At 47.3% G+C, this 26578-nt stretch overlaps 1 protein-coding gene across 4 annotated transcripts in view; it reads left to right on the forward strand.

Moving 5' to 3' along the window:
* The window catches only part of LOC125132679 (zinc finger protein 616-like), a 43609-nt gene extending 17847 nt beyond the window's left edge, over window positions 1–25762 (forward strand). The window contains exons 1-5 of one of the 4 annotated variants that reach the window (XR_007136302.1): window positions 691–2163; window positions 6014–6140; window positions 11982–15941; window positions 24445–24646; window positions 25609–25762. Coding sequence is in view for 2 of the 4 variants with exons in the window: in XM_047790253.1 (XP_047646209.1) it covers window positions 2083–2163; window positions 6014–6140; window positions 11982–14320 (2547 nt within the window). In the remaining 2 variants the exon portion in view is untranslated. Of the gene's footprint in view, window positions 1–690; window positions 2164–6013; window positions 6141–11981; window positions 16056–24444; window positions 24647–25608 lie in introns of those variants that run through there. The other 3 variants (XR_007136303.1, XM_047790253.1, XM_047790252.1) reach the window with 3 other exon arrangements.
* Window positions 25763–26578: the final 816 nt, after the last annotated feature.

Consider the following 26578-nt stretch of genomic DNA (forward strand, 5'->3'; position numbering starts at 1 on the left):
AGTGGAAACGAATCGGACCAGTATCTGTGAGGTTGCAGGTTCAATCTCTGGCCTCGCTCAGTGGGTTAAGGATCTGGCGTTGCCATAAGCTGTGGTGTAGGTCGCAGACGTGGCTCAGATCCGGTGTGGCTGTGGCTGTGGTGTAGGCCAGCAGCTGTAGCTCTGATTTGACCCCTAGCTTGGGAACTTCCATATGCTGCGAGTTTGGCTCTGAAAAGACCAAAAGAAAAGAAAAAGAAAAGAGAGAGAGAACAGGGAACACTTCTGCTTTTTTAGCGGGAATGTAAATGGTTTGGCTCTTAGTGAACACAATAGGAGTTTCCTCTGTACATTTTTTTTTTTCTTAAAGGCCACACACAGAGATTCCCAGGCTAGGGGTCTAATCAGAGCTACCACTGCTGGCCTCACCACAGCCACAGCAATGCCAGATCCAAGCCACGTCTGTGCCCCACGCCTCAGCTCTAGACAACGTTGGATCCTTAACCCACGGAGCGAGGCCAGGGATCGAACCTGCAACCTCATGGTTCCTAGTGGGATTTGCTTCCGCTGCGCCACGACAGGACCTCCATCCTCTGTAAATTAAACAGAACAGCTGCACAATCTGTGAAGCCTACCTCTGGGAGTTCCTGTTGTGGCTCAGTGGGTTAAGGACCCAACATTGTCTCTGTGAGGATTCAAGTTTGATCCCTGGCCTTGCTCAGTGGGTTAAGGATCTGGCACTGCTGCAAGCTGCAGCGAAGGCCGCAGATGCCTCTCGAATCCAGTGTCGCTGTGGCCGTGACTGTGGCGTCGGCCTGCGCTGCAGCTCCAATCGACCCCTAGCCCGGGAACTTCCGTGTGCTGCAGGTGCAGTCCCAAAAATAAAAAAAAAATAAAGAAAAGAAACCCACCTCTGGCTAGATATCCAGAGGAAACAAAATCAGGACGGTGAGGGAAGCATTTGGACTCCAATAAGCATTACTGCATCATTCGTTAACAAAATGTCTAAAGAACCGAAATGTTTGATCACAGATGAATTGATAGAGAAATTTATGTCAGCCATAAATTATTATTCTAACATCTGACAGTATCATTATTGTTACTTCTGACATTATTGGACTGAAAAAGACGCGTAGACAGATATCCGAAATGTCAAACTCATAGCGCCGTAGACTCTGCAGTTTGTTACATGGGACTGAGTGGCATGACAATTAGGGAGCTGTCGGCCAGAGGTTACCCACACTCAGTTGTGCCCTGAAGAGGTACCCCGTGTCGATCTAGTGTGAAGTGTGCCCACTGCCATTAATGCTGTGTTACTGTATGCGTGGAAATTGCTCAGCGAGTGAAACTTAAGGATTCTCACCACACAGACGCCCACTGGTAGTTGTGAGTCGACGGAAATGTCGGTTATGTCACTGTCAACATCTCTACGCATCCGAACGTCTGACAGGCAGTCCCGTCGGGTGCTTCGTATGAACTCCATTGTTTGTCATCAATTATGTGCTAAGAAAGCTGGAAAAGCAAACAGGAATGAGAGGTGTCCTGGGCCCGCCCCCTCTGAGTGGTGCTCAACCCAGGTTTCACGTCCGATGGTTGGTGTGTTTTGCATATACGTGTTCCGTGCCCTTTGACTAGAGAGTCTCCTTTGAATAGTGGATGTGGGGCCTCAACAATAGTTAAGGCCCCCCCAGGTGATTCCAATCCGGATCCATCCTTGAGCAGCAAGGCTCCGCGTCCTCCCAATCCTGAGGGCTGGGATCTGGGCTGAGGGGGCGGGGGCTCTGCTCTGTACGGGGATGGAGCAGGGCTGGTCTGTGACCTGCTGGGGGTTGTGGGGTACAGCGGAGGTGCCCACGGCTGCGGTGTGGGTGAGGGCCTCACCAGAAGAATACTGTGATCTTAAGAAAAGTCTGGGAAAACTCCTTTGTGGGTCTTTATGGGAGTTTCCTGTCCTGAGTCCCTCCTGGGACCGTGGGCAGCAGAGGCCTGTCTCTTCCACATGGTGTGGTCTCCCCTCTGTGTGTGGTTGTGGCACAGGAAGGAGGCGTGTGGATCCTACACTTTAGGAACCTTCTCACCTTTCAAGATTGACTTCGAAGCCTCATGTTGCCTGAGCAAGAAGCCCAGCAGGGGAGGAGGAGGAAGAGGAAGGAAGACCAGGAGTCAGGAATGGCTGTTTCTCAGGTAAAGTTAATTCCTCAGGGATTCTCCGTCTGTCCTTCCTGAGATGCCCTCCTTTGGCCTCACTCATCTTGTCTGACGCTGAAGTGTCCTGCCCCACACTGTCCGTTCCCAGTCACCCAGGGCCTCCCCTCAGGGCCTGTCCCCTCCACTTATGACCCAGTGACCCGGAGCTTGTGAAGAGGCCCCCCTGGGCATCGTCCTGGGCTTCACACCCGTGGACTGGAGATGGGGTGTCAGTGCTATTGGGGCCCCGTCTGGATGCACAGTCTGCTCTCTGTCAACCAGACTCTAGAAGCTGCCAGTGGAAGTCAAGTATTAATGTGCACAAAAGCCTGGTAAAATCTGGACGTGAGACCCATTAGGGGAAATGTCTTCTGACATTTTCTCAGGCAGTCGAAGCACAGTAAGTGAGTCCTGACTTCAAAATCTTAATGATTGGGAATGGAATGGAAAGTTCAGTGAGAGAAGGTGTTTTAGTCCATCCTTGAATTTAAGTTACAAAGTCAACCTAAGTCTCTGACAGTTGGAAATACTTTATTTATGTGTTTTGGTTTTTAGGGCCGCATTTGCAGCATATGGAAGCTCCCAGGCTAGGGGCTGAAACAGCTGCAGCTGCTGGCCCACACCACTGCCACGGCAACGCGGGATCCGAGCCTTGCCTGCCACCTATGCCACAGCTCAGGGCAACGCCAGATCCTTAACTCACTGAGGGAGGCCAGGGATCGAACCCATGTCCTCCTTGGTTACCGCTGAGCCCCAACGGGCACTCCTGGAAATACTTTAGGTCACTTTCATCACCTCCCTTCCTGAGAGGTTGTCTTTCTCACTCTGTGGGTTGTACCACTTGACACACAGTTTTCTACCTTCGTTGCAGGTAACATTCCGGTTCATTCCTTTGCTAGTGGCTCTCTCTCTTCTCAGTGCCACGTGTTCCTGAAGCTGTCCTTTCCCCTTCGTGTATCTTGAAACCCTGGTCCGTACATCTTACATATATTCAAAGGATTGTGCCTGCTCTTCTAACTTCCTCCTTTGGTTTATGTATCTCTGTTTATGACAGCGTTACATCGTCGTGACGACTTTCTAAGATGTTTTGACATGTAAAGGTCACAGCTTCCATCTTCTTTTTCAAGAATGTTTTAGCTCCTTGGGGGTCCCTTGAGATGCCCTATGGATTTTAGTGTGACTTTTTTTTTTTTTTCTGTTACTGCGAAAATTGCCATTGAAATTTCAATAGGGATTCCACTGACTCTGTGGAACATCTGGGGCAATATAGTCATTTAAGAATGGTAAGGAGTTCCCTGGCGGCTCAGCGGGTTAAGGATCCAGTGTTGTCACTGCTGTGCCTCGGGTTCGATCCCTGGCCCTGGAACTACTGTATGCTGTGTATTGCTGTGGCGGTGGTGTAGGCCAGCAGCTACAGCTCCCACGAGACCCCTAGCATGGGAACCTCCATCGGCTGTGGTGCGGCCCTAAAAAAAGACAAAAATAAAATGTCCAGAGATAACTCTCATTTTAGTTAATTGTATGTTTCCTTGTGTGTCCGGGAGTTCAGGGATGTTCAAGTGCATCATTTGATAAGATACATCCTGATTTGGGGAGTTTCCATTGTGGCTCACCCCAGGTGAAGAACCCAACAGGTATCCTTGAGGACTCGGGTTTGATCCCTGGCCTCACTCAGTGGATTAAGGATCCAGCATTGCTGAAGGCTCTGATGTGGGTCACAGAGGCAGCTCAGATCCTGCATGGCTGTGACTGTGGAAAGGAAAAAGAAAAAAAGATTACATTTTGATTTCATAACTGTGTGTTATATCTTCTTTCAGTTGAAATTATATCATAGATATAATCCATGGCCTTCAATTTTTTTCTACACTATCCTGTTAATGGTTTAAACAGTAGGAAGACTACTAACATTTTGTGTGCATTTGTGTGTGTGTGTGTGTTCACATCTATGACCTTTTTTGCTGTTCCACATTCACTTTATTTTTTTTTATTTTTTATTTTTTGCTTTTTAGGGCCTCACCCACGGCATATGAAAGTTCCCAGGCTAGGGGTTGAATCAGAGCTGTAGCTACAGGCCTACACCACAGCCACAGCAATCTGGAATCCGAACCACATCTTCGACCTACACCACAGCTCATGGCAACACCGGATCCTAAACCCACTGATCGAGGCCAGGGATCAAACCCTAGTCCTCATGGATTCTAGTTGGGTTTGTTATTACTGAGCCACAACAGGAACTCCCAGTGTTGTTCACTTTAAATTTCAATTTCTCTCAAGTTTTTTCAGGGAATCCTCCATCAATGTTTTTGTTTGTTTGTTTTTAATTTGGTCTTTTTTAGAGCAGCACCTGTGGCTGGCCTACACCACAGCCACAGCAACGCAGGATCCGAGCCACGTGTGCGACCTACACCACAGCTCACAGCAATGCCAGAACCTTAATCCACTGATTGAGGCCAGGGGTGGAACCCACATCCTCATGAATACTAGTTGGGTTCTTAACCCACTGAGCCACAATGGGAACTCCCTCTATCAGTGTATTTTTCTTGTTGCTGTTGTTGTCTTTTTTCTTTTTTAGGGCCACACCGAGGTATATGGAGGTTCCCAGCCTCGGGGTCTAATCGGAGGTGTAGCTGCTGGCCTACACCACAGCCACAGCAACGCCGGATCCTTAACCCACTGAGCAAGGCTAGGGATCAAACCCACAACCTCATGGTTCCTAGTTGGGTTCGTTAACCACTTGGCCACGACGGGAACTCCTATCAGTGTACGTTTAATGCTCCTTCTGTTACTGAACTTTTTGCTTCTTTAGCTTCAGTTCTGGAGCCCAGCCACCTTAGATCATGTCTGTGTTGTGTCATTTTTTAGCTTCTTGACCTAAGTTGTTTTTCTCAGAGTCTCTGACAGCTTTCTCTTCTGTAAGATGGGAACAGATCTTTTTTTTTTTTTTTTGAACTATGAGGTTGATAACAAGTTCATGTGTATAAAGCATTTAGTGTAACATATAGCTTATAGGAAGTGTCCAAACACCCTTACTTGTTGCTCCTGTTGTCATCATCGTAATTTAAGATTCTGACTTTTTTTTTTTTTTTTGCTTTTTAGGGCCACACCCACATGGCATATGGAGGTTCCCAGGCTACGGGTCGAATCGGAGCCACAGCTGCCAGCCTACACCACAGCCACGGCAATGCAGGATCCGAGCCACATCTGTGACCTACACTGCAGCTCATGGCAACGCTGGATCCTCAACCCACTGAGCAAGGCCAGGGATTGAACCCGTAACCTCGTGGTTCCTGGTGGGTTTCCTTTCCGCTGCGCCACAACGGGAGCTCCAAGATCCGGACTTTTGTTAATAGCACTGTGGACTTTGTCATCTCTGAAGACACCAGTCACTCGGTAGCTCATTTAGATACTGGCTGTCACTCAGTGTATAGAATATAACATGTAACACTTGTGCCTAGACCACCCATTGTTGGGTTTTATTTGTACATATTTCGCGTATTGTCCACAAAAATGAAAAATCCACATTGAATGGAGGATGTTACAATCTCATGAAAAAGCTTAAGAAAGTAAAATTAAACACCCATCCTTTTGGAGTTCCCTGGCTTCGTGGTTAAGGATCTGGCGTTATCGCTGCCGTGGCAAGGGTTTGATCCCTGGCCCGTGAACTTGTGCATCCATGGACATAGCCCCAAAAAAAAGAGAACCCGTAATTTATTTGCTCCATATGCTTTTACTTGGATCTTTGATAATGTATATTTCACCTGAGTCGATCCTTACCCCTCGCCTCTTATTTTGTGTGACGATAAGAACTGTCCTCAGGGCCCCTCGGTGAAACGGGTTTTCCTTTCAGGGACCATTGACCTTGGAGGACGTGGCCATCGAGTTCTCCCCGGAGGAGTGGGCCTGCCTGGACCCTGCCCAGAGGGCCTTGTACAGGGACGTGATGCTGGAGACCTACAGGAACCTGCTCTCCCTGGGTGAGCATCGCTTCCCTCGAGGGCTGGCATCTGCCCCTGGGTGTCTTTGCATTTCTGTTAACGTGGCTCTTTTGAGCCCATTTTGCGATCTGGAATCTCTGTTGACTCTGTGAAAAACTTCAGGAGGAGGCATCAGGAGTTTAAACCTAGCTTTTCCTCGGATGCTCTGCCCACTTCATGGCACATCAGGGCTTGTTCCGGAGCTTAGGCGGTTATCCAGCTCAATGGCAAACTTTGAGTGTACCCACTCTCCTGTTTTCTCTCCATGTGCTTTTGATTTAGGAGTTCTGGGGAAAGAGCTGTATTTCTGCATAGGATCCTGTGCCCTGTGAATCCAGAAGGAGGCGGAAGTGTGTGACTTCTGAAACTATCTTTCTAGACCCACTGATAATGTCCTTTCCCCTCAGGTGAACAGAGACCTGGGTCCCTGGAAAAGCCACCGCCAATCATGTTTCTTTCTTCTTCTGCGGAAGGGTGTCTGTTTCTCATCTGAATATTTTACCCACTTTGTAGCAAGAGAAAGAGCCCTGGGCTGTGGAGAGCGACATGCATGCCTTGTGGGTGTATCAGAGTGTGAACACATCTCAGATCTCAGAAGGGCCGAGGGCAAGCCGCAGTATTAATAGTGTTTGGTTAACTCGCCCCTCCTCGGAGAGTTCTGCAGGAGTTTATTTATTTTCGTGAACTCTCAGGACATTTTTCTTCTCCACAACTTATCACTCTGTCCTGGAACATGTGAAAGGTACGCTTGGACCCTCCAGTGGGCCTGCAGCTCCTACAGAGACACATGCAAAGAATTATGACTGACAGCACTCTGGCGCCTGTGAACTCGTTGTTACTGGACTTGGAGGAGCGTGAGGGGGGCTGTTATTTCTTTCTTTCTTTCTTTTAAATATTACCTTTTTTTTTTTTGTCTTTCTGTCCTTTTTAGGGCCGCACCCACGGCCTATGGAAGTTCCCAGGCTAGGGGTCGAATCGGAGCTGTAGCTGCCAGCCTAGTCCACAGCCACAGCAACGTGGGATCCGAGCCGCGTCTGCGACCTGCACCACAGCTCATGGCAACGCTGGATCCTTAACCCACTGAGCAAGGCCAGGGATCGAATCCACAACCTCATGGTTCCTAGTCAGATTCGTTTCCGCTGCATCACGACAGGAACTCCTAAATATTACCGTATTTACCGTATTACCGTATTTTTATTAGTGTCAGTCATTGATGTCTGTTCATTGAGGGGGGGATTCAGCTTTCTCATGCAGAAAGGGTGTGACGGTGTGACGTTAATTGCAAATGATGGTGAAAATTCTCGGTGTACTCATGCATACTGAGGGTGACATTTGTTGAAAGCTGGAAGCCAATTCTTCTGTCTGGAAGTGGCCCGTGGAGGGGGGAGCTCTTACTTGCCCCTACAGTGGTCCCTCTCCCGGGATGTTCAGAATAAAAAGTTGCTGGTCCCCTGCCCTCAGTCCCAGCCCCATCTCCATCCCCATACCTGGCTGTGGCCCGGAGCAGAGAAATGCCCACCTGCAGGATGGGGACCATGCCAAGAGCCTGGAGGTCCAGCAGTGAGCCTGCCCCACCCATGGACCCCAGTGGATACGGCTCACTCAACTGCTGGTTCTCTAGTGCTGTGTTTTTTTCTTTCTTTCTTCCTTTTTTTTTAATTTTATGATTTTTATTTTTTCCATTATAGTTGATTCATAGTGTTCTGTCAGTTTCTATTGTACAGCAAAGTGTCCCAACTGTCTACCTATCTATCTGTCTATGTACATATTCTTTTTCTCATGTTATCCTCTATCATGTTCCATCACAAGTGACTGGATTAGAGTTCCCTGTGGTATTCAGATCTCATTGCTTATCTACTCCAAATGCAATAGTTTGCATCTATCATGCTGGCTTTTTTATCAGGGCCTCTACCCCTCATCTCTCTTTCAGGCATGCCTCCATGGGGGGCTCAATTCTCAGTTCACATAGAGAAGAGGTGAGGCCTCCAGACCCCAGTCCCTGAACTTCTCTGGGTTCCATCCTCATCTCATGTTCTCAGGAGACCTCGTCCGAAGATGGACAAACACTGGCTGCTCTCTGAGTCCGTCCAGCCCCTTAGAGCTTGCATGCAACTGCCTCAAGCCCTGTCTGCGTGTTTGCACCCCTGAGATGTTTCTTCTCCTCTGCTTTTGCCACATGCTTCAGAGATGCGTGTAACAGCCAGGTGGATTGTTCTTCTGAAACTGTTATTTAGGAAAAGGTTGAGGTCAGTGGACAGAGAGGTCTCTTCGTAGTCCCCAGGTCCCCGTGGAGTGAAGAGCTGCATCTTTCAGGCTCCTAGTTTGGCATCTGTGGGTAGAACGCATGGTTCCATCTCAAAGTCCTGTACTATCTCACATCCTGTATTTTTTCCCTCTAGTACTGCTCTACCTAGTTGGAGAATGTATACTCTGATGTCATACTCTGCTGGGTTTGCATGATTTTGCCCCAAAACTTGCCTTTGAAGTACGTAGTCCTAGGGTCTGAAATTTTTTCTGGTTTCTTTGCTGTGATGGTCCACCCTAGTTAATGGACACCTGCTGGTGGAGTCTGTGGAGTGGGCTTACTGGGTTACAGTTTTGTTGGAGACTGTGTTCCCTCAACTGTTGTAATATTTTCCTTCTACCTTCAAAATCTCCATGCCAAGCCACTTTGTGGAGTGGTCATGATGTCTAGGAGAGGAGATAGAAAGTACATCCGGAGCCTCCCGATGAGACTTTCTGGTTTTGAGGAATGTGACAAAGGCTTGTCTCCAGGGCACTATGATAGTGTTTCTCATGTACTAATGACTGTCCCCTTTCTCATGTGCTAATGACCCTTCCCTTTCTCATGTGCTAATGACCACCCCCTTTCTCATGTGCTAATGACCCTCCCCTTTCTCATGTGCTAATGACCACCTCCTTTCTCATGTACTAATGACCTTCCCCTTTCTCATGTGCTAATGACCATCCCATTTCAGCCTCAGTGAGTGATACAGGGATTTCTCCTAGGGAGGAAGAGCACTGTCCAAGTTCACATCTTCGTATTTGTGATGCTATTGAGTAAACTGTTGTTGATGACATATCTTTTTTTGTCACCTGTGTGCCATTGCTCATTCTACCTCAACTCCTAATTTTGAAGCTTTTTTTTTTTTTGCTTTTTAGGGCCGCACCTGCATCATAAGGAGGTTCCCAGGCTAGGGTCTAATTGGAGCTATAGCTGCCGGCCTATACCACAGCCAAAGCAATGTGAGATACGAGCTGTGTCTGTGACCTACACCACAGCTCATGGCAATGCCAGATCCTTAACCCACTGAGCAAGGCCAGGGATCGAACCGCAACTCATGTTGAAGCATCTTTTTTTAGATAAGTCTATGGTCATTTTACTTTTTTTTTTTTTGCTTCATTAATTTTTTATTTTTTATAGTTATTTGTTGAAGCATCTTAATGTGAGAGCTTATGAAGTAGATTAATACCTTCAGTGATGAACCAGAAACCATTTCCAGGAGGGATGGCCGAATAACATTTTTAGTTACACAGCTCCTCTCTTCTTGCATTTCCCTTGAAGTTTTTTTTTTTTTTTTTTTTTTTCCCTAAGCTCCTGGAATTTGCTGTACTAGTATGTCCTCTATTCGGCTCAAATGACAGTCATTGTCAAGTTACATTGTCTCGGTCTGCAGATCCAGGTTCACATGCTGGTTCCCTCATGATGTTTTGTATCAATTGGGGTCATGCACATAAACCTGTGAGTCTACTGCCCTTACCTGAAAAATCATAAATTTACTCAAGCCTTTTAAAAGAAATTTGTACTGTTAGATGCTTTAAAACAGTGGTTTTTTTTTTTTGGTTTTTTTTTTTGTCTTTTTGCCTTTTCTAGGGCCTTACCCGCAGCATATAGAGGTTCCCAGGCTAGGGGTCAGATCGGAGCTGTAGCCTCCAGCCTACGCCAGAGCCACAGCAACTCGGGATCCGAGCCATGTCTGCGACCTACACCACAGCTCACGGCAACGCTGGATCCTCAACTCACTGAGCAAGGCCAGGGATCAAACCTGAAACCTCCTGGTACCTAGTCGGATTCGTTAACCACTGAGCCACAACGGGAACTCTTTCTTTTTTGTTTTAGGGTCACACCCATGGCACATGGAGGTTCCCAGGCTAGGGGTCGAATTGGAGCTGTAGCCACTGGCCTACGCCACAGCCACAGCAATGCCAGATCCAAGCTATGTCTGCAACTAAACCACAGCTCACTGCAACATCAGATCCTTAACCCAACGAGTGAGGCCAGGGATTGAACCTGCGTCCTCATGAATCCTAGTCAGATTCATTTCCGCTGCGCCATGGGAACTCCCTCTTAGCATTATTTCTGGAATGATTTTTTTTTTTTTTTGCAATTTGTCCTTCGTAGCATTGTGTCTGACCTAGCTAATAAATTTACAGATTGCTCACTCTTGATTACATATATTTTCGAGCCAGTGAACTAGATATTGAAGGTAGAGAATTTCTCCATTTATTGGCCGTTAACATGACTGGAGACTGTTTCATTTAATATTTGGTTTATTTTGCCCTCACCCATGGCAGGTGGATGTTCCGAGGCCAGGGATCAAACCGGCACCGCAGCAGTGACCCCAAGCCCTTGCAGTGACATTGAAGGAGGCCTAACCTTCTGACCACAAGGGAACTTCATTAATATTTAATTTCAATTTAATGGTGTTTCAGAATTTTTTATTCTTCTTAGGTACATAGTTTTATAGGAAGTATTTAGAAAATTGTTTTATCAATTTCTTCATTTCCTCTATGCTTCGTTTCCCAGTCCTATCCTTCCACTCATTTAGACTATGCATAAGATAAACTAGTTTCCTATTTACTGTTACAATACGTTGTCCACTCTTAAGCATTATTCTTGCATAATAGGCATGCTGAGTATATGTGTAGTATATTTTTTCTCTTCGATTATGAGGCAGCAGTATGTTTATTATTAATTGATAGGTGCTTTGTTGTCATAGTGGAAAAATATACTTTCTTTGATAGCTAACAGAATTTTTTCCATTGTAAGCGTTTTTGGCTTAGGTTGCTTCAAATACTGTACCCTAAAATTAATTAGAATTACCTCCAATGACTTTTTCTTTGGTAAGAAATCATTTACTAAAAATGTGCTTCTAAAAATTTTACATCTTGGCGTTCCTGCTGTGGCTCAGTGGGTTAAGAATGCAACTAATATCCATGAGGATGTGGGTTCAATCCCTGGTCTCACTCAGTGGATTAAGGATCCAGCGTTACCGCAAGCCATGGCACAGGTCACAGATGTGGCTCAGATCCCACATTGCTGTGGCTGTGGCATAGGCCTGCTGCTGCAGCTCCAGTTCAACCCCTAGCCCAGGAAGGTGTGGCCCTAAAGAGAAAAATACTAGAAAACACCAACAAAAAAAAATTTTTTTTGTCTTTTTGTCTTTTCTAGGGCCTCATTTGCAGCATATGGAGGTTCCCAGGCTAGGGGTCCAGTTGGAGCTGTAGCCTCCAGCCTATGCCACAGCCATAGCAACGAGGGATCCGAGTTGCATCTGTGACCCACACCACCGCTCAAGGCAGCGCCAGATCCTTAAGCCATTGAGTAAGGCCAGGGATCGAACCTGCAACCTCATGGTTCCTAGTCGGATTCGTTAACCACTGAGCCACGACGGGAACTCCAAAAAAAAAAAAAAATGAAAAATAAATTCCAAGATCTTTATTGGACCGTTACTAACTTGGTTTGCTCTAAGGGTTAGTTTTGGTGTAATGTCATGTATTTAACATACTGTATTAATTATGAATTATACCCAATAGGCCACTTATGTTTATCTCTTCTAGATATCTCTCCTATACTTGTGATTAAGAAATTACAACCGAAAGTAAACACTGATAGAGGAGAAGCATTCCAGACAGTGAAGCTGCAAAGACAGGAAAGGAACAAAATCAAACATTTTTACCTGAGGGAAATCCAGGGAAGCACATACGACCTTGAGGCTCAGCAGAGAGATGAGGAAAGAACTGACAAAGGAATGGCTGTAACGCAACACGAAAATCTCACCGCTAAGCGAGATCGACATGGTACCAGTATTGCAGGGATCAGTCCTGCTGGTAGCAGGTTTGCAGTAAGCTTTCAGGATGAACTGCAAGGATTTAAAAGTGCAGAGAAAATTCTTCAAGCTGACACGAGTCTCCGTAGTCGTGCATCATTTTCACCACCTCAAACAGTGTCTCCTGTCATCCAAGCCAACATCCCTAACACAAATGGGAGTGATTTTCCGCCTCCTTCCATACTGACGCAAGACCATCGTGAACACAGGGAAAGCCCGCACAGATATAATCGGGGGAGTGAAACTTTTCATCAGGACCTAAACCTCACTGAATCTCCGATCATCCTTGCAGGAGAGAAAGTACATGACTGTGAACTTTGCGGCAAAGTCTTTCGTCTGAACTCAGATCTTGCAGTTCATCTGAGAAATCATACTGGAGAGAAAGCTTACAAACCTGTGCGTGGCCAAACCCTGAGTCCCGGCGCACACAACACAGGACCTCCGACAAGCCGTATAGACGAGAACGTGTATACATGTGAGGTGTGCAAAAAAGCCTTCCGTCGAAAGTCATACCTCGCCATGCATCAGCGAATTCATGCTGCAGAGAAAGCCTACACCTGTGATGTGTGTGGCAAGAAGTTTCATCACAGTTCGAATCGAAGGAGACATCAGAGAATCCACACGGGAGCCAAGCCGTACGCATGTGACGTGTGCGGTAAAGGCTTTAATCGCAATTCAATCCTCGCGCTTCATCGGCGAATTCACACGGGCGAGAAGCCCTACAAGTGTAACTCGTGTGGCAAGGTCTTTAGCCGAAAAGGAACCCTTGCGAGTCACCAGAGGATTCACACGGGAGAGAAACCTTACAGATGTACCCAGTGTGGCAAAACCTTTCACCACCGCTCCGTCCTCCTGCGCCATCAGATGATCCATCAGGGGCTGAAGTTGCATAAATGCGATGTCTGCGGCAACGTTTATAGTCGCAGATCAAATCTTGTCATTCATCACAGGACTCACACTGGAGAGAAACCTTACACATGCCATGCGTGCGGCCAGCTCTTCAGTCAGAAAGCATCCCTTGCGTGTCACCAGGCAGTTCATACGGGAGAGGAGCCTTACAGATGCAGTGAGTGCGGCAAAAGCTTCCACCACAGTTCAAACCTCAGGAAACACCAGCTCCTTCATAAAGGAGGGAAAGAATATAAATGCGAGGTGTGTGGCAAAGTCTTCAGTCAAAATGCATACCTCGCAAAGCACCAGAGACTTCACTCTGGAGAGACCCCTTACAGGTGCAGCGACTGTGGGAAGGTCTTCAGGAAAAAAGCAATTCTTACACTTCATCAGAGGACACATACCGGAGAGGAGGACGCTTATCAATGTCACGAGTGCGGCAAAGTCTTTTGTCAGAAAGGCACCCTTGCAAGGCATCGGCTCATCCACGCTCAAGCCACACCTTACACATGTGATGCGTGTGGCAAAACCTTTGATCAGCGCGCAACCCTCGCTCGCCATCAGGCAACCCACGCAGGTGAGAAATTACATAAATGTGATATCTGTGGCAGAATCTATCGTCGAAAGTCAGACCTTGCCGTTCATCAGAGAAATCACACCGGCGAGAAGCCCTACCGATGCCATGAGTGTGGCAAGACCTTTAATTACAGATCGAAACTCAGTCGCCATCAGCTAATCCACACGGAAGAGAAACTGTATAAATGCGATGTGTGCGGCAGAGTCTTCAGTCAAAATTCCTATCTTGCCAGACACCAGAGAATTCACACTGGAGAGAAGCCTTATGAATGTAGTGCCTGTGGCAAAACCTTTAATGATAAGTCCGCCTTCAGCCGACATCAGATGATCCACACAGGAGCAAAACCTTACAAGTGTGATGTGTGTGGCAGCGTGTTCCGTCGCCGTTCACACCTTGCCGGGCATCAGAGAATTCACACTCAAGAGAGACCGTATACATGCAATGTCTGCGGCAAGGTGTTTACCCAGAATTCACATCTTAGGGTGCATCAGAGGGTTCACACTGGAGAGAAACCTTACAAATGTCACGAGTGCGGCAAGGTCTTTAGTCAGAACCCAACCCTTGCAAAGCATCAGAGGATTCACACCCAAAAGAAACCTTAACGATGTCGCGAGCGTGGTCAAGTCTTCAGTGAAGAGTCTCGGCTTGAAACTCAGTGGAAAATCCATGCTGTGCAGAAACCTTTCCTTCCGAAGGGTTGCGTGTGGAAACGCCTTCAGTCAGATTTCTACCCTCTTCAGGTAATGGGTACACAGGGGACGTCATGCTGATGTGACCTGTTTGGCAAGGACGTCAGTAAACACGGACACTTTAAATCCACGGGCCATTCATAGTGGGGAGAACGGGTGTGAATATCTTAAGTGTGGCAGAGCCTTACGTCCAACCGCGGAGCCCCTGCTCGACAGAAACCGGAGCAACCTCGTGCCTGTCTCAGGGGTCTTAAGTCAAAATTCATGCCTTCACGATCCACCAAGAAATTCCAACTGGAGAGAAACCTCACAAGTATCAGGAGTCTGGGGAATTCGTCAGTGTACTTTCAAGCCTAACTTACTGTCAGGTCATCCCTATTGGGAGAGATTTTAATAGAGCAAGGGTTTTAGCAGGTGTCCCCATCCACGCGTTATTGGAGAAGTTACGCTTGAGAGAAATCAGGTGCATGTATTTCATATGACCAGGCTTTCAGACCAGAAAGTCATTCACCAAAGAATTCACTCTGCAGATGACCTCACACAGGCCACGCGTGGGAAGAACCTTTACTCAGGGCTCACATCTCACAAATCATCAGACTATCCCCACAGGACAGAGTATGACAGAGGTGCCGAAGGTGGCAACGCTCTTCTCTTGTGCCTTAAACGAAGCCTTCACCAAATGCTCCATGCTTACAAATTGAGTGAACATGGCAATTTCAAAGTATTGCACACTCACCCCTGGACACCAGAGTATACGTCCTGGAAGAAAAACCATCAGAATGCAGTGTGCGTGGCAAAGATTTTACCCAATGATTCCAAGATGGGAAGGTCCTGAAATAATACCTTCCAAACGCAAGGAGTGTAGCAAAACCTTCTACCTGAGGTTCAAATATTCGGTAACGTGGGCATTTCGTTTGAAACCATACAATTGCGGGGGCAGAGGCTTTACCCAGTCCTTGCAAGGAACTAGACTCTTCAGTGTACATGTTTGAGAAGCCACACAAAGCAGTGTGTGTGCCAAGGTTGGTACCTGAAGATGGAAGCTGTGAAACGTAGAGAATTAACGTTGGAGAGCCGCGTTTCGGATGCAGTGAGGGTTGTTGACATTTTCATCAAGTGTTGACAACGTCGACGTGACGTTATGTCAATATTTTGAAGTCTGTGGCTCTTATGCCTTTGCTTCAGGCCTTTCAGGGTTGTCCCTGGGCAGGAATCCGCAGGATAATACACCTGACAGCATTAGGTGGGGTTCCCTCGCATCCACGTTCCCTGGACAGAGCGGGGCCCTGGGTTTTCTGGTTCAACAGCACGTGCATTTGCCTTAGAGAAAACCCCAGGCAAAACCGTGACACGACTCATCCTGCTTGTCGGGCTCCGGGCGCTCTTCCGTAGACAGGCTGCTGCGGGTTACAGGACAGAATCCTCTCCCGGCTGACGGTGAACGGAGCAGGATGGGCATCAGGGAGCCCCGTTTTTCCCACGAGCAGAGTGAGAGGTTCCCAGGCACTGATTATGCAGTGGAAACAATGCTCAGGTAAAGCTGGTCACTTTTTCCCATGAATGAGAGTAGCTGTTGTATGTTTCTATAGGGTTTTGTCCTTGTTATTTTGTCTTTTTAGGGCACATGGAGGTTCCCAGGCTAGGGGGTTGCATTAGAGCTGCAGCTGCCGGCCTACACCACAGCCGCAGCAACGCGGGATCTGAGCTGCATCTGCGACCTACATCACAGCTCACGCAGCGCCGGATCCTTAGCCCACTGAGCAAGGCCAGGGATGGAACCCACATTCTCATAGATACTAATTGGGTTCATTATAGCTGAGCCATAAGGGGAACTCATCTACCTGTGTTTAATGAAAAATGAGTCTTATTCTTGGAAATTGAAGGGAGGGCAGTTATCGTTGAGAGGAAAAATTAATCAAAAGAATCAGAAGGGTATGTATGTGTATGATTCACATGTAGCTGTTGTCACATTTCACCGTGGTTTTATTCTGAAGTAAAATAGGTGTCCTGTTTTAATTAATAAAATTGAATCACTTTTTCACTGATTCTGGTCATGGTAACTTCCTATCAAGTCAGCACAAGCATACCTGTTTTATTGCACTTTTTTTTTCCTTTTTTTTTTTTTTTGATTTTTAGGACCGCTCCCGCAGCAGCATATGGAGGTTCCCAGGCTAGGGGTTGAATCAGAGCTGTAGCCACCTGCCTACGCCAGAGCCACAGCAACGTGGAATCCAAGCCGAGTCTTCGACCTACACCACAGCTCACGTCAGCGTTGGCTTCTTAACCCACTGGAGCGAGGCCAGGGATCGAACCCGCAACCTCATGGTTCCTAGTCTGATTCGCTGCTGCTGCGCCACGACAGGAACTCCCAGGTGGTGCATTTTTTAGAGGGAAGGTTCGAAGCGCGTGCTTGGCACCATATTTCCAACAGCATTTGGTCTGTTCATGTCTCTGTGTCACATTTTGGTAATTCTCTATATGTTTCAAACTTTATTATATTTGTCATGTTGTCTGTGGCCGATGATCTTTTTTTTTTTTTTTTTTCTCTTCTTCTTTTTTGGCCACCTTGAGGCATATGGAGCTCCCCGGCCAGAGATCAGAGCTGAGCCACAGTTGCAACCTAAGCTGATCCTAAGCCGGATCCTTACTCCACGGTGCCAGGCTGGCCGCTGAACCCGCTGTTCCCATTGTGCCACAGCAGGAGCTCCTGTAACCTGTGGTCTTGGTGATACAACGCTGTTTTATTTGTTTGCTGCTCGGTGTCAAAGGGAAAGTTGCGTTTGTGCCGGAGGGCGCCCTGCTGGTGGGGGAGGCCGTGGATGGGCCTTCGTTGATGTTTTTCTTGGGGTGCAGGTGGTTGGTGTGGGCACTGTTAATGTTTTTCTCAGGGGCAGTGGGCACCGTTCTTCATGGGGCAGTTGACAGAACCAGGGCACGGGGCAGAATAACACGCGGGGCAGCTCATCTCGTCCCAGTTGTATTTCTGGGTGAGCTGCCGAGGGGAGGCTCCCCGATGCCACCCTTCAGGTAAAGCACCAAGTTCAGGGTGACGTCTCTGGGTATTTTAGCCAAAAGGTAAACCATTCTCCAGCTCTTTGCCCACCAAAATCACAGGCTGCTCAGGTAGGACCCCTCAGGGTCTTTGCAACCTTCTGCCTCCTTAGAAAGAACAGCAACAATGTAGCTTTAATTTAATGAACAGGAGGGGGGGTTTTGTTTTTTGGTGGGTTTTTTTTTGAGGGGGGCAGGCAGGGCTTCATGCCCATGGCATGCAGAAGTTCCCAGGCCAGGGATCTAGCTCACACCACAGCAGTGACAGTGTCAGGTCCTTAACCCACTGAGTCACCAGGGAACTCCTAATGTACTTTTTAAGAGATGTAATGCTGGTGTTCCTATTGTGGTGCAGCGGAGACGAATCCAACTAGGAACTATGAGGTTGCAGGTTCCATCCCTGGCCTCGCTCAGTGGGTTAAGGATTTGGCGTTGCCGTGAGCTGTGGTGGGAAGTTGCAGATGCAGCTTGGATCTGATGTCGCTGGTGTAGGCCGGCAACTGTAGCTCCAATTGAACCCCTAGACTGAGAACCTTCATATGCTGTGGGCATGACCCTAAAACAAATAAACGAAAGACATTGCAAACTTTATAGTCTACAGAATGGTGTAAACATAACTTTCATGTGCACTGTGAACATAATTTCATGTCACCCACTTAACGCCATATTTAATTTATTGGGGTACTCTGGAACCAAATTCCCAGTATTTGCAAAGCATGCCTACAGTTTTTTGTTTGTTTGGTTTGCTTTTTAGGGCCACACCCACGGCATATGGATTCTCCCAGGCTAGGGGTTGAATCGGAGCTGCACCTGCTGGCCTACACCACAGCCACAGCAATGCCAGATCCAAGCCATGTCTGCAGCCCACACCACAGCTCATGCAACATGAGAGCCGTAACCCACTGTGGGAGGCCAGGGATTGAACCCCATCCTCATGGATGCTAGTTGGGTTCGATACCACTCAGCCATGGTGGGAACCCCTAGCATGTCTACGGTTTTATTTCACAGGCCAGTATTACCAATGAATGAATATTTAAATAAGATGTAGGTACAGTGATCATGACATAATTCTACAAGAGAGGTGGAGTTGTATTTACTGAGGAAAGAATGGTCCCCATTATGAGGGATAAAAAAAGATACATTTCCGGAGTTTCCGTTGTGGCTCAGTGGTAATGGGTGCAGCCCTAAAGAGCCAAAAGAAAAAAAAAAAAAAAGACCTTTTTTCCAGGAACAAATGTAAAGTGATACCAGCTTCTAAAATGATTGCACAATATTGCAGCTAGATAAGATATTAAGCAAAAATATGAGAAAGAGATGAGAATTTTATTAGAGATAATACTTTTAAGGTTCAGATAAATGATTAGAAATATTATCAGTAAATTATTAATGGGGGATTACTAAGAGAAAACTATTATAAATAATGTAATAACTTTTTTTAAGACTCAAAAATTGAGTTCCCATTTGGAACAGTGGGTTAAGGATTAGGCATTTTCACTGCTGTGGCTCTGGTTATGGCTGAGTCTGATCCCTGACCCAGGAGCTTCTGCATGCTGCTATTACTGCCCTGTGGGGGGAGGGGGAACCTCAAAAGACACATAAGGTTGCATCTAAATGCTTTGAAGAAATGTATATAAATAAATTGAAATAGATTTGTCTAGGGTAATACTGAATTTACAACAATGAACAAATTGAGATAATTTACATACTATTACATTATTTCATTTAAAATATAGAGTTCAGTGGTTTGCAGTAGACTTATGAAATTTTTGTTTGTTTGTTTGTTTTGCCTTTTCTAGGGCCGCTCCCTCGGCATACAGAGGTACCCAGGCTAGGGGTCCAATCGGAGCTGTAGCCACCAGCCTAGCCAATCGGAGCTGTAGCCACCAGCCTAGCCAAAGCCACAGCAACCCGGGATCTGAGCCACTTCTGCGACTTACATCACAGCTTATGGCAACGCCAGATCCTTAACTGGCTGAGCAAGGCTAAGGATCGAACCCACGACCTCATGGCTCCTAGTCAGATTCATTAACCACTGAGCCACAACGGGAACTCCAGATTTACAAAATTGTGACACCATTCACACACAAACTACTTTTAGAATATTTCCGTCAGCCCCCACCAAAATATTTTCAACCAGGAGTTCCCATCGTGGCCCAGCGGAAATGAATCCGACTAGGAACCATGTGGTTGTGGGTTTGATCCCTGGCCTCCCTCAGTGGGTTAAGGAGCCAGCATTGCCATGAGCTGTGGGGTAGGTTGCAGATATGGCTCGGATTTTGCGTGGCTATGACTGTGGTGTAGACTGGCAGCTGTAGCTCCAATTCGACCCCTAGCCTGGGAACCTCCATATGCTGTGGGTGTGGCCCTAAAAAGACAAAAAAATAAAAGAGGGAAATTATTCTTACCATAGTCAATGGATCATCAGTGTTCATCTAATTGATGTCTCCATTAAGTTCATCCAGTATCCCTTAGAGCAAAAGCCACATTTTTTTTTTTGTCTTTTTGCCTTTTACTAGGGCCACTCCCGTGGCATATGGAGATTTCCAGGCTAGGGGGCTAATCGGAGCCATAGCTGTTGGCCTACACCACAGCCACAGCAATTCGGGATCCGAGCCTTGTATGCGACCTACACCACAACTCATGGCAACGCCAGATCCTTAACCCAGTGAGCGAGGCCAGGGATCAAACCCGCAACCTCATGGTTCCTAGTCAGATTCTTTAACCACTGCACCACAACAGGAACTCCCCAAAGCCACATTTTTAACCCATTTTCACAAAGATATTTTTTCCCACATAATTAGGCTATTATCTTACCTTGATTAGAGGGAGTTCCCTGGTGGTTAGCCAGTTAAGTATCTGCTGTTGTGACAGTTGTGGCTCCGGGTGCTACTGTAGCTTGAGTTCCATCCCTGGCCCGGGGACTTCCGCAGCACAGGCTCAGCCAAACAGAAAAGAATCATGTGCCTGGAGGTTTTATGGAAACTCATCTTCCCCCCCCCCCCCGGTCTTTTTAGGGCCGCACCTTCAGCATATGGAGATTCCCAGGCTAGGGGTCTAATTGGAGCTGTAGCCGCCGGCCTACGCCAGAGCCACAGCAACACGGGATCTGAGCCACATCTGCAACCTACACCACAGCTCAGGACAATGCCAGATCCTTAACCCACTGAGCAAGGCCAGGGATCGAACCCTTGTCCTTAGAGATACTAGTCAGATTCCTTAACTGCTGAGCCACAATGGGAACTCCCAACCCATCTGTTATACTGAAAACAGTGTCAAGGCTCTTATGTCAGGAAAATCAGAATTAGAACCGTAGATACATTTAACATCAGATAAGATGCTCCACGGATAGAACTTTAACAACCACCATCAGTGAGCATATTCCATAAATTATCTGAGCAGCAGTCAGGGACTGCTTGTTTACTGTGTGGCGTTTAGGGCCTGTAGTTATCTCCACACACTCAGCTCCTTTCTCAGGAATTATTCCTCCTGCCTCTGTGTCTTTGCCACTGGAATAGTTTCCAGTCCAGAGAAACCCTCATTTCTTCTGCTCCCCAACTCCGCATAAACCTCTTTCATATACAGACTCTGCCTCAGACTGAAATAGGCAAATACTCAACGTGGGTCCTTCCTGCTACTGGGACCATGGCTTAGTGTGACGTTAGAGAGTGGGACCATGGCTTAGTATGACATTAGAGAGTGGGACCATGGCTTAGTGTGACGTTAGAGAGTGGGACCATGGCTTAGTGTGACGTTAGAGAGTGGGACCATGGCTTAGTGTGACATTAGAGAGTCGGGTGGGAAGGAGACAGCCAGTCTCTGGGAAGTGTTTGTCATTCTGTCACACCCTCTCCTTGTACTGCAGCACTAATTCAGCTGCAGTGCAAGGGCAGTGCATGCTTGGTGATTTGAGAATGTTTCTGAAAAATTGTGTCCCCAGTTGCCAGTTTGCACAAACAATAAGTTCCTAATGAATGGCACCAGGATATGTTAGAGACCCTTCTTTTTCTGTGAACCCTGAAGGCAGACTGGGTCCTCGTGGAGGAAACAGGAAATACTGAAGTCTCACCCTTGCTTGTGATGTTGAAAATATTTTCTGGAGTTCCTGCTGTGGCATAGCAGGTTAAGGATCCAATGTAGGTCACAGCTGTGGCTCAGATTCCATCCCTAGCCCGGGGAACATCTATATGTCATGGGTGTGGCCAAGATAATTTTTTTTCCATGGGTGCTTTTTCAAAAACGTCTCCTTCTCTAGGAGTTCCCATTGTGGCTCAGTGGTAGTGAACTCAACTGGTATCCATAAAGACCAGAGTTCGATCCCTGGCCTCGCCCAGTGGGTTAAGGATCCGCTGTTGCCATGAGCTGTGATGTAGTTTGCAACAGGGCCCTTGTTGCTGTGCCTGTGGTGTAGGCTGGCAGCTGCAGCTCTGATTAGACCCCCAACCTGGGAACCTCCATATGCCTCGGGTGTGGCCCTAAAAAGATCAAAAAAGAAAAAAAATTGTCCTTCTCTAGTGGCAGATTAAAAATGTTAACCCGTTCTGTTTTTATTTTCATTCAATTCAGAATACATTCTAATTTCTCATTTCTTCTTTTCCCCAGGATTAGTTACAGGTCAATCATCATTTTCCAAGTATTTGATTTTCAGGAGATTTTTCTGTTATTGATGTTTATTTTAATCCCATTGTGGTCATAGAAGTATTTTGTGTTTTTCTTTTTTTTTTGGTTTGTTTTGTTTTGTTGTTGTTTTGGCCACACCCATGGAATGTGTACATTCACTCCTAGGCCAGGGATGGAACTCACTCACCACAACAGTAATCAGAGCCGCTGCTGTGATAATGTTGGATCCTTAACCCACCTTGCCACAAGGGAACTCCCTCAGAAATAATTTGTATAACTTGTGTTTTTCAAATTTATGATGACTCGTTTGATGGCCAGGACTCTGGTTTGTCTTGGGGAGGTACTGTGTGCTCTGTGAAGATGGTGCAAAAGCCTCTCATTGGCGACTATTCTTGTAAACCCAAAACCCAAACCAAAAAACCTCAGTTGTCTTCTTCCTGCGGAAGGAATAATTCAGATCTTCCTGTGCTGCTTTCCTCTGTGTCTCCTTTATGCTCACACTACAGCCATGCTCACTCAGAGGAGTTTTGAGAATGTCGGTGACCGATGTGGGGGGGGGCTTTCCCCGATACAAGCAATTCCGGGCACCCCCAGCTGTGTGTCCTACAATTCAACTCAATTCTGGCCCCGTCTTCACGGAGATAGCATGAGATCCCACAAGACTTCCCACCCAGCACACTTCAGATGCCAGTGGCAAGTCCAGGGTTGGGGTGTGTCACCCTCCCCATTTGGAGCTTTCTGAACCAAACGGTGTTGGGATTTGATGTGGCTTCTTCAGGTCGGCCTGATCAATTTCTTGCCCAACTCCTCTATCTCTGAAAAATGAGGGGTAGGGTTGAAAGTTCAAAGCTTCCAATCGTGGTCTTTTTTTTGGGGGGGGGGATCTTATGTCTTTTTAGGGCCACACCCTCGGCTTATGGAGGTTCCCAGGCTGGGGTCCAATCGGAGCTGCAGCTGCCGGCCTACACCACAGCCACAGCAATTCGGGATCTGTACCATGTCTGGGACCCACACCACAGCTTATGGCAACGCCAGATCCTTAACCCACTGAGCAAGGCCAGGGATCAAACCAGCAATCTACCTCATGGTTCCTAGTTGGATTTGTTAACCACTGAGCCACAATGGGAATCCCTGGTCTTTTTTTTTTTTTTTTAATTGAAGTATTGCTTTGCAATATTGTGTTAGAATTCAGTTACACTGAGTTATATATTGTATCTATTATAGATCATTCTTTTTTAGATCCTTTTCTGTTATACTTTAAGACATTGAATATCATTCCCAGGGCTGTGCAATAGGACCTTGAGCTTGTTGGCGATCAATTGTATGTACAGTAATATGCATCTGCTATTCCCAAACCCCTAATATATCCCTCCTGTCCTCTTTCCCTTTGGTAAGAATGAGGGGTTTTTTGTTTTTGTTTTTGTTTTGAAATCTTATTTCGGTTGTTTTATTTTTGTTTTTTTTTAGATTTTTTTTTTTGTCTTTTTGTCTTTTCTAGGGCTGCACCTGTGGCATATGGAGGTTCCCAGGCTAGGGGTCGAATCGGAGCTACAGCTGCTGGTCTACACCACAGCCACAGCAACGGGGGATCCGAGCCTCATCTGCGACCTACACCACAGCTCACGGCAACACCGGATCCTTAACCCACTGATCTTTCACCCAGGGATCGAACCCAAAACCTCATGGTTCCTAGTCGGATTCGTTAACCACAGAGCCATGACAGGAACTCCCATGTGTTTTTAGAATTTTATAACATGCCAGTTTCCTGAATTTATTTTCTATGTCTTTGAGTCTGTGTCTGTTTTGTAACTAGGTTCATTTGTATCGTTTTTAAGATTCCACATGTAAGTGATATCATATATTTGTCTTTCTCTTGCTGATTTACTTCACTTGATATGATAACCTCGAAGTCCATCCATGTTGCCGAAAATGGCGGTATTTCATTCTTTTTTATGGCTGAGTAGTATTCCATCGTATATATGTACCACATCTTCTTTATCCATTCATCTGTCCATGGACATTGAGGTTGCTTCCACCTCTTGGCTGTTGTAAGTAGTTCTGCAATGAATATTGGGGTGCATGTATCTCTTCGAATTAGAGTTTTCTCCCAGATATATATCCCCAGGAGTGGGACTGCTGGATCATATAGTAACTCTATTTTTAGTATTTGATGGTACCTCCACACTGTTCTCCATAGTGGCTGCAAGAATTTACATTTCTACCAACAGTTCAGGAGGGTTCCCTTTTATCTACTGTGGACTCGAATGCTGTTTTTATGTGGGAGCATTGCTGTGTAGACTGCGTACGTCTAGTATTTGGATATGAGGGCCGTGTCTTGCCCCATTGTTTGCTGTTGTCCCCTTTTATAGGGGACGTGATTGGTGGCATGGTGACCAGAAGCTGCACTGTATGTTGAGCAGGACATCCTCTTTGCTCTGTGGTTGTCACAGCCCTTTGGGGGGCTGTGCCTGCTTGGCAGCTGTTGGAGTAGAAGCCCCCACACCTGGTTCTGAGCTGCAGTAGGAAGAAGGCAGGACTGGAGCCTTGTTCCTGCCCAGGAGCTGCCCAAGGGTAAGTGTGCTCCGTGGCCTTGCTGGTCACTTGTGCACGCTCACGAAGTGTTGGCAATGTCCCTGGCCCCACCGCCACCATGGGAATGGAGGCTGTTGGCCTGGATGTACATCGGGTGCCATGCTCACGAAGCCCTGGTGCAGATCCTCGGATCTCAGGCACCCGGACCCACCTAGTCGTGCACGTGGCCCCAACGCCAGGGCTCCGGAATCAACCCAAACTCTAGCCTCACCTCCACCTCCGTATGTGCACTGCTCACCTGGACCTGCCCCAGCCACCAGTACGCCTGTGATCCTCTGGGAGGTCCCGCAGGCGCTGAGGTTTTGAAGCCACCAGAGCGGTCAATCCGCCCTCGCCACGGCGTCCTGCGGACAGGGATCAGATGTCAGCCCCCCAGTCCCGGAGCCCCCCAGTGTGGGCTGGTCTTGCCAGATCCCAAGCTCCTCGAGGCGGAGCCTGGGCAGCTGCGAATACGCCCCTCCCTTCCCACCTGCCTTACCTAGGGGGCTGCTGTGGTGGAGAAGGATCCGCCTTCAGCCCACCCCCATTTGTGGCCCAGACCACCCCCATTTGTGACTCCAGCGTCTTTGGGTTATCTCAGCGCAGCCAACCCCAGTCCTCCTTAGGTCTGTCCGCAGAAGCCTGAGTCTCAGCACCCAGCCCCTGCATGCACCACAGACGTCCAGCTCAGGTTGGGGTGCAGTGGGGTGGCCAGGACCCTCAATACCTGTCTCTGTTCCGCCCGCTGCAGTTTAGCTCTGAGCCTGGGATTTAGCTCTGAGCCTGGGAAGGTCCCTAATCTCCCAGCTGGTCTCCCAGCCAGTGAAACGGCTTGCCAAGGTGTGGGAACCTGATCCTATAGATTCCTTTTTTTTTTTTTTTCCCCTTTCATCTCCCTAGTTTATGTGATGATTTTTCCTTGTTGTTGTTGTTTTTGTTTGTTTGTTTTTTGTTTTTTTTAGCAGTGCCAGAGGCATGCAGAAGTTTTCAGCCCTGCGACTGAACACATTCCACCACCAGATCCTCAACCACTAGGCCACCAGGAAACTCCCTCTTACAGCTTTGATTGTATGAAATCTTCTGCCAGCATTCAGCAGGTGTTCTGTGAGAATTGTTCCCCATGTAGATTTTTTTTTAATTACAAAAAAATTTTTTATAGTGCCTCACCTGCAGCACATAGAAGTTCCCAGGCTAGGGGTCGAAACAGAGCTACAGCTGCCAGCCTACACCACAGTCACACAGCAACGCTGGATCCAAGCCGCATCTGCGACCCATACCACAGCTTGCGGCAACTCTGGATCCTTAACCTACTGATTGAGGCCAGAGATCAAACCCACATCCTCGTGGTTGCTATGTGAGGTTCTCCACCCATTGAGCAGCTTCGGGAACTCAAGATGTGTTTTTTTGTTTGTTTAACTTTTTTTTTTTTGTCTTTTTGCCATTTCTTGGGCCTCTCCTGAGGCATGGAGGTTCCCAGGCTGGGGTCGAATCGGAGCTGTAGCCACCGGCCTACGCCAGAGCCACAGCAACGCGGGATCTGAGCCAAATCTGCAACCTACACCACAGCTCACCGCAACACCGGATCGTTAACCCACTGAGCAAGGGCAGGGACCGAACCTGAAACCTCATGGTTCCTGGTCAGATTCATTAACCACTGAGCCACGAAAGGAACTCCTCAAGATGTGTTTGTGATGTGTTTGTGGGAGGCAGTGAGATCCATGTCCTTCCAGTCCACCACCTTTTTTTTTTTTTGTCTTTTGTCTTTTGTCTTTTTAGCACTGCAACCACGGCACATGGATGTTCCCAGGCTAGGGGTCCAATTGGAGCTGTAGCTGCCAGCCTGAGCCACAGCCACAGCAACGCAGGATCCGAGCTGTGTCTGCAACCTACACCACAGCTCACGGCAACGCCAGATCCTTAACCCACTGAGCA

This window comes from Phacochoerus africanus, chromosome 8 (genome assembly GCF_016906955.1).
Source record: "Phacochoerus africanus isolate WHEZ1 chromosome 8, ROS_Pafr_v1, whole genome shotgun sequence".
NCBI classification, from domain to species: domain Eukaryota; kingdom Metazoa; phylum Chordata; class Mammalia; order Artiodactyla; family Suidae; genus Phacochoerus; species Phacochoerus africanus.